This window comes from Euprymna scolopes, chromosome 8 (assembly GCF_053919585.1).
Source record: "Euprymna scolopes isolate OS-2025 chromosome 8, ASM5391958v1, whole genome shotgun sequence".
Classification (NCBI taxonomy): domain Eukaryota; kingdom Metazoa; phylum Mollusca; class Cephalopoda; order Sepiida; family Sepiolidae; genus Euprymna; species Euprymna scolopes.
In genome coordinates this window covers 2,147,721-2,165,863 of record NC_136489.1, presented here as the reverse complement: position 1 = coordinate 2,165,863, position 18,143 = coordinate 2,147,721, and the positions used below count along the sequence as shown (strand labels likewise).

The window sequence follows — 18,143 nt, the reverse complement described above, 5'->3', positions numbered from 1 at the left end:
TCGATTGTATGCACAGTATATGGTCATTCCTTACCTGGTTCAATCATAAGTTTATCCTTCATAGAACGTATGATGCCAACCAATGTCCAACCGCTACAAATGAATCTGCCAAATTGTGTTGTCTTAAATGTTGTGCCAATAAATATGTGTGTCGAAACGGCAACATTGTTTCTGGGGATATAGTCTGTGGATTTAGCTTGGAGCTTCTTGTCAATAAACATGGAGAGACCAAACTGTTTGCTCCAAGAAATCTCTAGATGGAAGAAGTTTGTGTTTGCTAAGCGAGTAAATACAGTCCATTCTTTATTATGGGTTCTTATGCTCACGTACAACTGACCATTCTTCAACCATATCTGAAATAGAAGCATGCTCGATAAATGTTTGAAGGAACATTTTAAAATAACGCTGAAAGGCGGCGACATTTATATATGCTGTAACTGTGTCGTACCTCTTTGCTGTTATCCAAACATCCTGCTATTAAATTCGAGCATGTGCGATAACCACGCCCACAATCAACATATATGCATTGGTCTAAGCCACGTTCACAGATTTGTAGTAACTACTTCCATGCAATCATCCACACACTCTGTGGGTGTAGTTAATGCCTAGATGTCAACTTTAGTGGCAGGAATATGACAGTGGCTAAGTAATTAATGACAACAACTGAAAATCTGGGTATGACAAGTTCGAATTCTGTTTGTTCCACAAAAACATTATCACTTAACAACGTTGGCAACCTTCACGTGGTCCCTTTTGTAAGTATCTGATATCCTTCTAAAAGAAATTCCCAATAGAAAGATATCAGTCAAACGAATGCCCACAAAATCATCAGAAATGATATACAACAACAACAACTTCATTGGAGTTTTTTGCTTTTTTTTTTAATTTGTATAAATACTTTCAAATTTTTATTTAACACTTAAAATTTATAAAATAATAAACTAAGAAGTTGGTGGATCAAATCAGTAATCAGGCTTATCTATCTATCTATCTATCTATCTATCTATCTTTCTTTACATCATCAACGCTCTGATCCCCGTCTGGCATTAATTGATATAAATAGCTCTCGTCTTGAGGACGCTCCATGTTTAGACAAGCTTCTTGGTCTGACCTTTACTCCTAACCTGAAATGGAACACATAAATCAAATCTGTTGCCAAGGTCGCTGGAAAAATGGTTGTATCATTCTACTGCTCCAATAGATATCTCATTGTTGATGCAATTCTCTACTTGTATAAGAGTCAAGTACGTCCTAGGATGGAATACTGTTGCCACATCTTAGCAGGAGCTGCTCAGAACCTCCTATCCTGCCTTGACAGAGTTCAAATCATAATCTAGTAGATGATGCTTTTTCTCTTCTCTGAAACCTCGTTCCCACAGAAGAGACATTGTGAGCCTGTTTCTGCTCGATCGTTATTTTCATGGCATGAGCCTCAATCTATGGTTTCCCCCTTCACCAATCTTTCACAAAAAACACTTATCTAGCCCAAATCACTATCAATAAATTCCTTCACTCTCTATCGGTGCCTAAACCTAAATATGGATTCCATGAACAAAGCTTATTTCCTAGAAATGCCAGCCTGTGAAACTGTTTCACTGGTCTGCTTTCCAGCTGACTACAATATTGTCATCTTCAAGTCCAACATAAAAAAATTCTTATTGAACCATCCTCGTAAATAATCTAATTATACCAAATTTCCATTACACACAATTATTACACTACTGTCGCAATGACCACAATAAACACATTAACCCTTATCCTCGAGTGACCCCCAGGCCTGGTAACCCATTTGTAAAAAAAAAAAAAAAAGTATGAAAACAGTCTTACCCTTAGTCCTCGGCCAAACGATTTCATTGTGCTGCTACTGAAGATGAAACAGTCGCTCTTCAAGCTTATCAGTTTCAGATCGATGGAGAAAGAGATTCCATACGGACAATTACTGGGGTTTATCAAACATGAAGATTCCGGAGAAAGATTTTTTAAGACCAAATACTGACCATCTCGGTTGAAGTGGATGTTTGGACTTGTGGACTGTCCATCCATTAGATGAGGCTCGCCAATAACGGTAAAATTGTACACATTTGAGATGAGGATATTCACACTAATACGGATGAATAACACCGTTCTCAGTACAATATCTTTAGCTGAAAGTAACAAGAAAATGCGAATGAGTCAGAACTATGCACTCTTTTGAATATCAAATATTTGCTGCTTAGAAATTGACCAAAAGTAGGGATGTTGTAATATTTATGGCATGACTATAAGGGTATAGTTACAGAAGGTTGAAATGTTATATTTATAAACAGAGGTGATAAGATATGACCAATCAGATAGAACCATGCTCTGCTACCAAGCAATGAGAAACGGGAATCACTCCATAAAATTTACTAGGTCTCTAAGAATTCCGGCACATTATGTCTCGTCTTTATACAGGAAGGAACTGCTCTTCATCTTTATCTGCAAGATTTTACAATTTAAAGCTTCTCTTCTAAAACTAAAGTGGCTTACAACTCAAAAAGTAGTATCCCTAACTGTGCATCAAACGAATACCATAATACTTAGTTTGCTGCACCTTATCATGGCAAAGGCCCATACAAAATTTCAGCCAGATCGGCCTAGTAGCTTCTGAAAAAGTAGAACAGACAAACAGACAGACACACTAAGAGAAATCTACAAGAGTCATTCCACAAAAATAAAGACTCCTATATTTTTAACTCCAAAAGTTGAAGTTATGAAGACGGGATTGGTACGATTAAAACGAATGACTTTTTGTGCTCCAGAATTTATTTTTCTACACAGTCCCCACGATTCGCAATGAACTTTTGTCAGCGACGAACTATGGTTGTACAGAGACGTCAGTAGCACGCTTTGTCACACAAGGGATGTGCCAAAAGTAAAGCCTCTTATATTCTTAACTGAAAAGACTGAAGTGTTACAAAGACGGGCGTGACACCATAACAATGAACGACCTTTTAAACTCCAGAATTTATTTTTCTACAGAGTCATCACCATTCTCAATGCATTTTTTGCCAGGAATACAATGACGCCTCTTTGCTTCTGACATATGTCCATGACAGGGGTTGAGAGTCTCACACCGTCACTATCTGCAATAAAAATGCAGAACTATAGTCACCATAACAATGCAATTTGAAACCCCTCTAATTAATTTGACGGAATAGAAAAAAAAAGGTGGCATTACTTTGAAATGCTTCTCATAATATAGATTTAGAATTTAATGAAGATTTTTTTCAACAAGCGAATCGAAAAAGCTTATATTCAGAACATATGTTTCATTAGGTTGACCGAGAGCAGGCTCGAGACATTCTCATGAATCATTGCGATGGAAAGGCGGTCGTAAAGCTAAGTCAGTTCACTATAATCTCCAGTATGGAGCATAATAGATCAAAATGGTTGAGTAAATTATTTGAAATGATGCCTCTCCATTCACAAAAAAACTGGATTGAAAAACTTACGATTGATGAGCTTCCATGTTGAGGTTTTACCATCGCAGACTTGTGACAAATTTTTCAGGTTGAAAAAGAAGTTGTCATAACAGAGGCCATTCACCTTACAAATAGAACTCTAGAAATAAAAGAGACGGCAAAGAATTAAAGTAGAAACATATTTAAGCAAATTTACAATATATGTTCTGGAAGTTTCTTTAAATCCTTTTAAACTATAAAAAAATGTCCTTCGTTGGAAAATTATTTTGTCAGTAAGTCAATCAATTTCCTGCACTGCTGAATCGTTTTACTTGCATGAAAAATAGTAATAATGTTCTTAAAGGGATCATCAGTTGTTTACCATGAAACACTCGGGATTTAACAACAAAGCAGTATATTAAATCATGGCTACCCAGCAGTGTTGATCAAACACCACCTTCAAAATACATGAACTATATATCTATATATATATATAATCAAAGATAATGTAAATATCATAAAACACAATGCAACTACCCTTCGGATTTATCCAATCATACCCACATTTTTTTTCTTTTCTTTTTCAGGATAATGAGTTCTTATTCTTTTGAAGAGCCAGGGCGGAAAATATTAAAAAATTGACATAATAATTATATGATTATTTCTGCACTACGAAACAGGTGCTGTCAAGAATTAAACATTTTAACTTGCTGAAAGAAATAAATGGTAAGATGAACAACATCTAGGAATTTGAACTATAGATTTTTGTCATAAATACGGAAGTTTAAAAAATTTTTATATGGAAATCGCTCTAGAAAAGGCATGAAACCACTTTATGTAAGGAGCTAAAAGTATTACTCCAAAGTTTAAAAAAATAACCAATGAAAAGTGTTAAATGGATAGATTCCAACCCAGAAAACAGCAATTTTCCCCATTGTCAGAAACATTGTTCATGGAATGTGTGAACTAAAGGACAAAATAATTACACTGTTAATTAAATCAATAATATAACACAGTCTTTTGAAATACTGTATATATATAGGAAAGAGCAAAGACCAAACAAATGCTTGACTTGCAGGACTAATTTTAAACAGTTTATAATAAATTAATGGTTAGTGTTATTAATTGTCCTATTTTCCTATATATATGGAATAGTTTTGATATTAATAGTAATCAAGTAAAATATTTTAATAAAAAAATTACTAAAATTTTTCTTAAAATATTTTGTTCATTTAAATGAAAACTTAGTTTTTGAAATTGTAATAGATTTATATTAAAGATATGTAATGAAAGTTATAGATTTAAAGAGAATTCTTCTGATTATATATATATATTTATAATATAAAGCTGAATGTGTGTGTGTGTGTCTGGTCACGAATAGGCTCCTATCTGGTTACTATTTAAAAAAAAAAACTGATTACATATAATGATAGAAGATATATCGAGACACAGGAATGGGTATGTTTGATCTGGCAGAACGGTGGTTCATTAAAATTGTGGGGTCTGCGTTCGCGCCTGGTTCACAAAGTATGGAAATAAAAAAATTAAAAAAAACGTTTACAAGTGTTTTTGATATAGATGTACATAATAATACTTTGATAATTATGTTTTAACTTAAATAGGGATGGTATAATAAAATTGTGGGGTCTGCATTCACGCCTAGCCTCCATAGAATGGAAATAGGCACAAACTTTAATAAAGACTTTTCATATCTATCTGCGTAAGTATACTTTGATAATTATGTTTCAGTTTGAAGAAATATTGCATAATAAAATTATGGGGTGTTCGTTCGCACCCGGCCTTCATAGAATGGAAATATGTCACAAAGTTTAAAAAGGTTTTTCAATATAGATCCACAGAATATTGTGATAAGTGTTTCAGTGTGAACAGGTATGCTATAATAAATTATGGGGTTTATCTATTTTATTTTTACTTTCATCATATTTTGCTTTGGTTTTAATACTCCCAAATTAAACCCAGATTTACCACCCTTCCTTTTCATAACCTATCATACTTTCATAAATCAGAGTCCATTTTCTGTAGGCTGGTTTTGAACCCAGTCAACGACGACGGATACTTTTTCTAGTGTATATATATATATATATATATATATATATATATATATATATATATATATAATGGATTGTAGCTGGCTTAGCTAGTTTTCTATCGCTTTGCAATATTCGCTACTTGAGACAAAAATTTGAAATAATAAACATACCATCCAGAAATTTATTGTAAATTCAAAACAAAAAAAACTTTCATATTTATTCATGAATATTTTCTTGGGAAAAGATTTGTCTTATCAGAAAAATGTTCAACAAAATGCTTAACCGGAAAATTATTTTACTGGAAAAATATTAATTAATATTAAACTTTAAAAAGGAAGATAATAGAATTTAAATAAAAACTATAAATTTTCAAGTTAGAATGATTCCATCGTTCGCCTGCAGTGATGAAGTTACACTCCCAACCCACATTGAGATGATGGTTGGATTTTAAGGGGAAAGACCACTAATTTTTTGCTATTTAGATTTAATATATGACCTGTTTTTGTCAATTTTTTTCTTTTATACTTTTTTCCAAAAAATACCAATAATGTTGAAAATGTTGGAAGGAAAATTGACATAATGGGAAATATTAGTGCCAATATTCCACTTGTCATTATTATTTTTCATGGAAAGTGTTCGACTGAGCTTCAATCTATGGTCCCCCTCGCCAAACTTTCACAAGAAACACTAGACTAGCTGAAAACATTATCAATAATTTTCCCCACTCTTTATCTGTGCGTAAACCTAAACATAGATTCCATGATCAAAGCTTCTTTCTTAGAACTGCACGCCTGTGGAATTGTCATCCGTTTTCCTGCTTTCCAGCTGTCTATAATATGGTTGTCTTCAAGTCCAATGTGAACAAGTTTCTGATGAACCGTTCCACTTAAGTTAACAAATTTACCGAACTTCCATTACTATCGATTACTATATTGTCCTTTTGACTACTCTACACTCTTTAACCCTTATCCTTGAGTGGCTTATCGGCCTTGATAAGTGGTGACGCCTATGTAAAAAAAAAAAAAAAAATTCCAACAAAGCAAATATAATGCCAAATTGATATTATTTAAAGTGTGCCTAATAGCTGCTTTTAATTTGAAATTTGTACCAAAAATATTTAGTTTTTTGTATAGAAATTCATAATTTCAGCATTAATTCGCCGAGGAGTGTGATTTTCAAATAAAAATCTATTAACTTGAACATACAAATATTTTATTTCAGTAGAAAAACATTTAAACAATGCTGTTAGCAAAACAAGCATTTCTTTCATGAATCAATTTCAGGTCTAAATTATTTTGACCATTTAAACAATGCTGTTAGCAAAACAAGCATTTCTTTCATGAATTAATTTCAGGTCCAAATTATTTTAACCATTTAAATTGTCAATTTTTGGCCGTTTTCTATCTGAATCATTATATGTTTGCCTCAAATCATGGTCATTAATGATTTCTTTTTCTTTTATAAGTCTGTTTATACCATAACAACTGACAGAGCAAGGAGGAAGTGGTGGCCAATCAATCCTGACTCTTTTGGCCCTCAATTTATTATATTCAGTCCATGCACTTTTGTCACATATGGTCAATTCATGAGGGTCAAAGTCAATCGAATAGACATTGCACAGCTTTCTAGCATGTGACAAAGCTATTAATTCTGTCTGAAATGACATCAGATCTTAAGTCAACAATGATACCATCAACTGAAATACCTTGGGTTTTGTGGACAGTCAAAGCATAGCTGAGTGACAAAGGTATTTGAGATCTAGTCACAAAAAATCCATGAGAAAGCTCATAGTCAGCTTGCACAAATTCAACATTAACTGCATGATCGATATGCCCAATTTTACAGTCACAGCACCTTTGCCATTTTTTCATTTGTATTTCCGTGACTTTATTATGGAATTGTAGTCATCACAAAGAACTTAGCTTTAACACAACATTTTGCTAAGTCTCTGTTTATTTATATATATATATATATATATATATATATATATATATATATATATATATATATATTATGTATATGCGTATATATACAGCACAATTACGTTGGCACATGAGTTCTTGCCAGATCATCAAAGCTAAGCCACGATGAGCCTGGCTAACACGAGATGGGTGACCATTTGGGAGGGCTAGGTGCTGTACATACCACGCCAAATCATAGAAATTTTTAGGTTGGTATCTGGGGACATGTTTAATTCACTAGGAGAGATGTACCCCCGAATAAACTCACCTAGTGAGTAGATGACAAGGCGGTACTCCACATAATGGTGTACTGGCAACCTACTGCAAGATGACTTCCTGAACCTGCATGTCAAGCACATGTTTGCAGCAAATGGGGATATTTGAAATGTGTGAGACACGAAATTTCACCTCGTGGATCACCTAAAACACTTCATAGATGGGGCTGACTCAATCTTAATGAGCAAAAAATGTATACTTCTATTAGAGTTCTGCCAACTTCAATGTCAAAAACGATAGGTTCTTGATGCATATCTTCTGACCCAGAAAACAGCAATTCTTTCCTTTTTATCAGAAACATAGCTCATAGAATGTGAGGACTAAAGGACAAAATAAGGAAGCGAGAGTTACGAGTCTGCTGAAAGTATACCCAAGGTCAACTTATTTATTCATTTAAAGATTCACACCTGAGAGTATCCTGTATCTCTGCAAGAGCACTGTTCGCCCATGCGTGGATTATTGTTGCCACATCTGAGCTCTTGCTGCCACTAGTCCCTCGCTTCTAGACACCAACCTAATAGGTCCTAGACTATCAACTAAACTTTGTCCCATCGCCGAAACGTGGCAGCCTTTTTTTTTTACATGGAAGTTACCACTTATCAAGGCCCGGAAGCCACTCGGGAATAAGGGTTATTGCGTGTACAGTAATCAATGGGATAGTATCGTAGTAATCGTTAGTATTGGAGATTTGATAAAGTGTCTTACTTAAGGGAGCGATTCATCAGGAATTTGTTTATGTTGGACTTGAAGATATTCAAGTTGTAGTCAGGTGGGAAACAGGCAAACGGAAGAGAGTTCCACAGGCGTGCAGTTCTAAGAAAGAAGCTTTGTTCATGGAATCTACGTTTTGGTTTTGGCACAGTTAAAGAGTGGGGAAAATTTTTGGCAGTGGTTTCAGCTAGACGGGTGTTTATTGTGAAAAATTGGTGAGGGGGGACCAGGATTGGAGCTCAGACGAGCACTTGCCATGGAAGTAACGATAAAACAAAGACAAGCTCGCAACGTCTCTTCTGTGGGAGAGAGGTTCCTTGTGTCTGTTTTATGTATTTCAATAGCAGGTGTTCTGACGAACACTAGCACCCCGTTGATGACAATACCTCCGACAAACCCGATAAGCAGCAAAATCCCACCCCACACTCGAGATCGCTAGATGTAATAAAGCCTTCTACTCGAATAGCTTTTTTCCTGGGACTGCTGCACTTTGTAATTCTCTCCCGAGCCCCTGCTTCCCTAACAACTGACATGTAGAAATTCAAGTGAAACGTGAACAGACATCTCACTGGCCAACTCCACAAAAAGTATCCTTGCAAATCTAGTCCCTAATAGTAGCCTCTCACGTGGCTCTGTGACTTGTTTGGGGTGAAACAACAATAATAAAAAAGAGAGAGAGAGAGAGAGAGAGAGAGAGAGGGGAGGGAGAGTTAAAAATTTTACTGCTATAAAGGATGAAGCTATAAGAATTATTGATAGAAACACGACTATTGGCTTGAAAAATCTTACCTTGGATGTGCAGTTATCCTTCATGCACGTGTGACAGGCCGAATTAAACTTTAAGAACGTTGTTGAAGCTTTACTCTTTTTAGTTCCATCATTGCTAATATGGATTTCGTAAAAGCCTTCGAGATCAACGTCACACCTCACTTGTTCACTAGTGATGAAAAAGGCCTTCACACTTTTGGCATTCTTTTCTTTGGATGTGAACTGCAAAAAGGATATTAAGAACACTATTAGTGGCATAGAAATATACCAGGAATCAAATAGGAAAACAATGACTGATTAAACAGCACTACCTTATGCATTCTACAACTAAAAATATATTAAACATTAATTTCGATTTTTTTCACTCAAGTCTATAATATCATTAGACAAGAACGTAAGTTAGCTGTAAGATAAGGTATCTTTAGCCCTGTGGGCTGAGTTTCTAGTGTTTTCTTGAAACCGAAGGCATCAATAGTAAATCAAACTAATACATAGTGTTAATTGAAATTAAATATATATATATATATATATATATATATATGCATTCATCTATTTTTTCAATTTTTTTATATTTTTGTTTTTCTATGGGGTGATACATCCAAACTTATGCCAGACATTCACCTGCTATTTCAGAGACCCAAGCCGAAAGATCTTTTCAAGATTCTACCCACCCCTTTAATCGCAATTGTTCGGATCTCTCTTGCACTTGGTTCACCGGGTATATGCGCCAGATAGGTTTGGAATTTTTGTTTGGACGAGCCCAAATACTCTTATAGTGTATGAAATGATTGAGATCTTTCTAAAATTCCAGATTTTTTTCATGCCATACACACGCACACATACGCACATATATATGTACACACACACACACACACACACACATATATATATGCCTCCAAATTTGAATATATTAAAAAACTCTTTTTGATTTAAATTCAAAGAATTATAATCAAATTGAAAACATTATATATATATATATATATATTTTTTTTTTTTTCATGTATCCACATCACATCAAATGTTATAAGGAGATATATATTATGAATCGATTTTCAGTATTCATTTCAACAGTGTTCAATAGGTTGATAGAGCTAGATAGTAAGTTTTGAAAATATATGGCAATTAAGCTACACAGATTCATCCACGTTTAACCCCCAACGATTTCCTACAGAATGAAACGTGGAAGACTTTCTTAATATTAGTGGTCTGGCAAGGCCTCCATCCAGAGCCTATTTTTAGCACATTTTATATCCATAAAATGTTTCAATCATAGTCATTTGTTTTCCTAGTTTTGCGTATGAATTACAAAGTATCTGATATTTCCCCAAAACCTCTGGACTTGATAGAGGGAATACTAAAACTTCCTGCTATGGTTTCAAATGATTTGAAATAACAGCAAGGGGAGACTTGATTCCAAATATTTCTCATATGTTATATCTCTCCTCTTTCGTTTTCATACATAAAGTAAATTTCACATTGTATAAAGTTCATTTGATACAGGAAACATTCATAATCGTAACCTATTTCTAGAAGATGAGGAGGTATAGCAGAGAAATATTTGGAATCAAATCTCCCCTCGCTGTTATTTCAGATCATCTGAAACCATAGCAGCAAGTTTTAGTCTCTCCTCAATCAAAGCCAGAGGTTTTGAGTGTGTGTGTGTGTGTGTGTGTATGTACGTTTTAGCGTGTTTATTACAAGCAATAATTTTGTTTATTACAAGCAATAATTTTGTTTATTACAGGCAATAATTTTGTTTATTACAAGCAATAATTTTTTTTAGTACGGGCTATAATTTTGTTTATTACAAGCAATAATTTTGTTTATTACAGGCAATAATTTTGTTTATTACAGGCAATAATTTTGTTTATTACAAGCAATAATTTTGTTTATTGCAAGCAATAATTTTGTTTATTACAAGCAATAATTTTGTTTATTACAAGCAATAATTTTGTTTATTACAAGCAATAATTTTGTTTATTACAAGCAATAATTTTGTTTATTACAAGCAATAATTTTGTTTATTACAGGCAATAATTTTGTTTATTATAGGCAATAATTTTGTTTATTACAGGCAATAATTTTGTTTATTACAGACAATAATTTTGTTTATTATAGGCAATAATTTTGTTTATTACAAGCAATAATTTTGTTTATTACAGGCAATAATTTTGTTTATTATAGGCAATAATTTTGTTTATTACAAGCAATAATTTTGTTTATTACAGGCAATAATTTTGTTTATTACAAGCAATAATTTTGTTTATTACAGGCAATAATTTTGTTTATTACAAGCAATAATTTTGTTTATTATAGGCAATAATTTTGTTTATTACAGGCAATAATTTTGTTTATTATAGGCAATAATTTTGTTTATTACAGGCAATGATTTTGTTTATTACAGGCAATAATTTTGTTTATTACAGGCAATAATTTTGTTTATTATAGGCAATAATTTTGTTTATTACAGGCAATAATTTTGTTTATTACAGGCAATAATTTTGTTTATTATAGGCAATAATTTTGTTTATTACAAGCAATAATTTTGTTTATTACAGACAATAATTTTTTTTAATATAGGCAATAATTTTGTTTATTACAAGCAATAATTTTGTTTATTACGGGCAATAATTTTGTTTATTATAGGCAATAATTTTGTTGATTACAAGCAATAATTTTGTTTATTATAGGCAATAATTTTGTTTATTATAGGCAATAATTTTGTTTATTACAAGCAATAATTTTGTTTATTGCAGGCAATAATTTTGTTTATTACAAGCAATAATTTTGTTTATTACAAGCAATAATTTTGTTTATTACAAGCAATAATTTTGTTTATTACAAGCAATAATTTTGTTTATTACAGGCAATAATTTTGTTTATTATAGGCAATAATTTTGTTTATTACAGGCAATAATTTTGTTTATTACAAGCAATAATTTTGTTTATTGCAAGCAATAATTTTGTTTATTACAAGCAATAATTTTGTTTATTACAAGCAATAATTTTGTTTATTACAGGCAATAATGTTGTTTATTATAGGCAATAATTTTGTTTATTACAAGCAATAATTTTGTTTATTACAGGCAATAATTCTGTTTATTAAAGGCAATAATTTGGAAATACCCAGAGAATCCAAATTTAAAGTCTACTTACATTCATATATGTGTAATGGCAAGTAAGTTTATCATTTTCCAGGAAATTATCTCCAAAGACCAGAAGATGTTCACACTTGGACCTGCTGGTATCGCAGGTTGGGTTTTGGACACTATCAACAATAGGAGGTGAGCCGATTTCCAAAGAACAGTCTACGCCTTCGTATTTGCTTTCACAGACACAATTACCTGTAAAATTAAAGAAAAGAAAAAGTAAAATTATTTGCTAAACTTCTTTTACAGAAATTCTGTGATACATCTTATGTAGTCATTTTTGCTTTATAATGTTTTTTTTTATGTTTTCAGACTATTGTCTTTAGCATTAACATATATATTTTGCTCAACTGCATTATCTTAAAAATGTCTTTTTTATTGAATTAAAAAAAAAATATTCTAATTGATCAAAATGACCTTCATCGAACACAGAAATCTACATGGAATTTTGAACAGAGCCCTTTATTTAAGCCATAGGGGTAACATGCTCTCGCTCCATCAGCCATGACCAGATAGAAATCTTCAGTAATTCACAATTGTATTCTGAGTATTGCCTGCACTGATGATTAAACCTTCAACCTCCAGAAGAGTCTAACTGGAACTGACTTATACATAGTTCTTTATCCATTAAGCCACAGGAACTTGCAGACGATTCTATTATGATTTAGGGAAGCTTATCTCTGCTCATCTCAAAAATTCAGAAAATTATGTTTTTATAGGCTAATAACAATGAAAATTAGTCATTCATTGATTGAGCCCTAAAGATAAAAAAGATAACCCGGACAGCTTTTCACTCATGACAATGCATGCTTGAAAGAAATTGTCGTATAAAACCTGTCAAAGTATCAGAAAGGTGGTTTCTGAATTTTGAGATAAGGATTGGTTATACCTATTACTTGGATTCATCGGATTACTGTTCTCATATTGAGTGTGATTTTCACAACGTTTCAGTTAATGTAACCTCCGATCGTCTTCAGGTGTATCTTGTCGAACTCTGAAATGTTTCTGTCATACTTGGGAATTCCCACAAGGACCTGTGGCACAGTGGTTAGAGTATTTGGAAAAATCAATTGTAAAAGTGATATTCTCCTGAAGGACGACTGAAAAATACAATTATTCAGTTATGGCTGATAAAACGAGAGCATGTTACCATTGTGAAGTAAATAAAAGGGTTCCGTTCAAAATTTCGTCCAAATTCCCAAGTCCAACAAGATACACTTAAAGAAGGTCGAAGATGGCATCAACAGAAACATTGTGAAAATCACACTCAAGATGAGAACAGTAGTCGAATGAATCGAAATAATATGAATATCAAAAGCTGCAGACAGCTTGATAAATAGGTTTCTCAAGGCTCAATGGATAAATTTTTATTTCTCAAGGCTCAATCGATAAATTTTTATTTCTCAAGCTCAATCGATAAATTTTTATTTCCGAATCGAAAGAAAAAGAAAACCAATTGCATACTCTTTCAAGAGAGCTTCGCCACATAACTGAGAGCAGAATATTCGCCCACAGATATTGTCCCGTTATGTCAACACATGTATGAGTTAGCAGGTTGTATTCAAGTACTTGCTAAAGATATCTTCAGGACTGTATTTTCATTTTTCTTTTTCGGATAGGTTTTGAGTCCTCTTCTATACAGCATTTGGTATGCCCAAATGGTCACCCATTTGATACTGGCTAGACCCAGTGTTGCTTAACTTCGATGATCTAACAAGAACCGGTGTGTCAATGCAATTTTGCTGTATTGTTTCTGAAATTGGTCATTATTTTCCAAACAATTTATGGCAATATGGGAATTGCATGAATAAAAACTTCAATTTTGAAGTATTTGGATCATTCAGATTACTGTTCTAATCTTGGATTTTATTCGCACAGCTGTTCGGCCGATGTAACCTATGACCTTCTTCAGGCATATTTGGTTGATCTCTCGAATCGTTATGCCAAACTTATGAATCTACTTGGAATTTTTAATGGAGATCTTTATTTATGAGGGTAGGTTTTTTTTTTTTTTTACATCCTGGTCACCACTTATCAAGGCCTGTAGGCCACTCGGGGATAATGGTTATTGCGTGTACAGTAATCAATGGGATAGTATCGTAGTAATCGTTAGTATTGGAGATTTGCTAAAGTGTCTCACTTAAGGAGGCGGTTCATCAGGAATTTTTTTATGTTGGACTTGAAGACATCGAAGTTATAATCAGGTGGGAAACAGGCAAACAGAACAGAGTTTCACAGGCGTGCAGTTCTACGAAAGTAGCTTTGTTCATGGAATCTACGTTTTGATTTAGGCACAGATAAAGAGTGGGGAAAATTATTGAGAGTGGTTTCAGCTAGATGGGTGTTTATTGTGAAAAATTGGTGAGGGGGGACGAGAGATTGGAGCTCATATGAGCACTTTCCATGGAAGTAACGATAAAACAAAGACAAGCTCGCAACGTCTCTTCTGTGGGAGAGAGGCTGTAGGGAAGAGAAAAGGGCTTCTGCCACTAAGCCACAAAGTCTATTTTGTACTCTGTCAAGGCAGAATAGGCTGTTTTTAGCAGCTCCTGCCCAGATGTGCAGCAGTACTCCATCCTTGGACGCACTTGCCTTTTATATAGATAGAGAATTGCATCAGTAGTGAGATATCTTCTGGAGCAGTAGAAGGATCCTACCATTTTCCCAGCGACCTTGGCAACAGACTTGATGTACATGTTCCATTTACGATCAGGAGTAAAGGTCAATCACAGAAACTTGTCAAAACATGGAGCCTGCCCAAGACGAGAGCCATCCATTTCAATTTATCCCAGATGGGGATCAGAGTGTTGATGATGTAAAGATAGGAGCTTGGTTTTAGATGCATTAAAAGTAACCAGCCACCTCTTCCCCCACTGTACCACCTGCTCAAAATCAGAGGAGAGAGAATCAGAGAGAACTTTGTCATTTACAGCCTTTGATGTGTTGCCATAGATGGTCATGTCATCAGCATAGATATCAACGAATGATTTAAGTATGTATTTTGGGAGAACATTGACGTAGATCAGGAAGAGTTGGGCCCAGGATTGACCCCTGAGGAACTCCAGTATTAATACTGTGGGTGTCTGATTTCTGCCCATCAACCACTACTCTTATGAGCCTATGATTTAATAATTGAGAGAACATTTCCAGCTATACCATAGCTGGAAATGCTATACCTTATCGAAGGCCTTTGATATGTCAAGAGCAATTGCCCTAGAAAGGAAGCCTTTGTCGAGAGATTCACTAATCCTATGAGATATAACCGTTAGCACATCTGCTGTAGCTCTAGCAGAATGGTAACCATATTGCATGTCACTAAGAAGGTTGTTTCTGCTGAGGTGGTTGACTACTTCTCTATTTAATATGGATTCCAGCTTACTAATGACACACAATAGACTTATTGGTCTGTACTGAGAGGGAGACGACTCATCACCTGAATTCTTAAATACAGGGCATACTGATGAGGTTTTCCAGGGTGTTGGGAAGCACTTCTCTTTAAGGTAACACTTAAACAGTTTTGTAAATATGGAGGCAAGTTTTGGTTGAAGCTTTTTTAACACTATAATTGAAATGCCGTCAGAGCCAGTTGCTTTACTGGAATCAAGGTTCTTGATTAGCTTGGCGACCTCACACACAGATATTTGTATGTTGCATAGCGCGTTGTCTGTTATAGGAGGAAATATGGGGAGTTGATGGCCTTCGTTGCATAGGGTAGAATTAGCTACAAAGTTCTTGGCAAATAGTTTGGCCTTGTCTGATGCTGACGAGATGACTTCAGGTCCATTGATGATACAGTTGGGATAAAACGCACGCTTCTGTTCAGGATCCTGTTTGCTATTTGCCAAAACTGGTGAGACCAAGCCGCTGCTCAGCTACTTTGGATTTAATGGACTACGCATATAGCTCTCTTGCATTTTTTATTACTTTTTTACAGTAGTTTCTGGCAGTCCTGAAAGCAGCTTCAGTCTCAGTAGATTTATTACGTTGGTAGCTATGGAAAAAGTGATTTCTGTGCGCGATAGCAGCAGCACATTCTGGGGAGGACCATGGCTGGTTGTTAGGTTTTTGTATGGAATTTTTTGGATAGTAGGAATCGGTCTATGCTTACAATTAACGATTAGGTCCGGTCTGATACTATAGAGGACACATCCTTTTTAAAGATGGAATGCAGAGGTAGATCAGATATAAATGTACGGAAGCTATCCCAGTCAGCCATAGAGTATCGATATACAGTACAGTGGAGAGGTTAATTGAAGAAAAGTCTTAAGTAATTCGAAATTGCATTCTTAATATCATTCGTACTAAAGATTGAACCTTCAACTCTCACTTAGAACTGATTATTATTTGGAATTTTTTCTATTGCAACAAGGTTCCATGTGACATAACACCAAGTAATCCAAATAATCCAGAATAGAAATGATCATCTAAAGGATTTTGAAATTTTGCATCAAAATTTATAATGCAAAGTCTTTCTTTGTTCAGTAAATTTTAAATGTTATAAAATGTTAAATGTTATAAAATTTTAAATATAAAATTTTAAATGTTATAAAATGTTAAATGTTATAAAATTTTAAATATTATGAAATGTTAAATATCATAAAATGTTAAATGTTATAAAATTTTAAATATTATAAAATGTTAAATATCATAAAATATAAAATGTTATAAAATTTTAAATATTATAAAATGTTAAATATCATAAAATATAAAATGTTATAAAATTTTAAATATTATAAAATGTTAAATATCATAAAATGTTAAATGTTATAAAATGTTAAATGTTATAAAATGTTAAATGTTATAAAATGTTAAATGTTATAAAATGTTAAATGTTATAAAATATTAAATGTTATAAAATTTTAAATATTATAAAATATTAAATATCATAAAATATAAAATGTTATAAAATGTTAAATGTTATAAAATTTTAAATATTATAAAATGTTAAATATTATAAAATGTTAAATATCATAAAATATAAAATGTTAAATGTTATAAGATTTTAAATTTACAAAAACTTTAGATATGTCTTTTACACTTTACCTTCTACGCAGTTTCCATTATCATTACATTCTCTTGGGCAGATGGCATCAAAAATAGAATCGGGTGGATTCACTTCAGTGGAATTGGTACCATTTGTCCACAGTTGCACATTCGTTCCAGCTTCTATAATGCAACTTTCCAAAATATTCTGAAGAGCTTCTGAAACCCAATCAAAATTATCCATGATCTAAAAAGAAAAGCAAGTAATAAAAATAATTATAAAAACACCACCAAAAAATTGTAGCAACAATGGAAAACTCTTGAATGCAGAGACTAATACTCATGATCTGCAAACGCTAATTGACCATATAAAAACTGCAACTGAAATATAAACAAAAAGACAGAGGAACACCTCATGAAAGCAAGAAAACAGAAACCATATAATTGTAAGTTAACCCCCCCCAAAAAAATGTCACCATATTAAATAGTCAAGAAGGATTGAGGAGGATGGAAAGACTGAAGCGAAAAAGCACTAACAAGACTGCCATTGGATGATAGCAAGGAACGGGACATTAGGGAATCTTACTGTCACCCAAATTTTAATGAAGATTAACGATGCGAATTCGTCTACTAGAGTTATCGAAAGAATGAGTAAGTTGCTAGAATCTGTGTTAAATACAGAAGTAATCAAACATCTCAACAAAAATAACCTTCTTAGTGACACTCAATATGGTTTCCGTTCTGCTAGATCTACAGCAGATGTCCTTACAGTTATATCGCATAGGATTAGCAAATCTCTCGACGGTGGCAATCTTTCTAGGG

The 18,143-nt window shown here is 33.5% G+C and overlaps 1 protein-coding gene across 1 annotated transcript in view; it reads right to left on the bottom strand.

The window, feature by feature from the left end:
• LOC145284085 (uncharacterized) overlaps nt 1-18,143 on the bottom strand; it is a 473,693-nt gene that overhangs the window by 256,794 nt on the left and 198,756 nt on the right. The window contains exons 54-59 of the mRNA XM_080133151.1: nt 17,382-17,568; nt 12,346-12,533; nt 9,211-9,411; nt 3,474-3,582; nt 1,828-2,144; nt 35-353 (exon numbers count right to left, since the gene is read on the bottom strand). Of these exons, the coding sequence (XP_079989277.1) occupies nt 35-353; nt 1,828-2,144; nt 3,474-3,582; nt 9,211-9,411; nt 12,346-12,533; nt 17,382-17,568 (1,321 nt within the window). The remainder of the gene's footprint in view (nt 1-34; nt 354-1,827; nt 2,145-3,473; nt 3,583-9,210; nt 9,412-12,345; nt 12,534-17,381; nt 17,569-18,143) is intronic.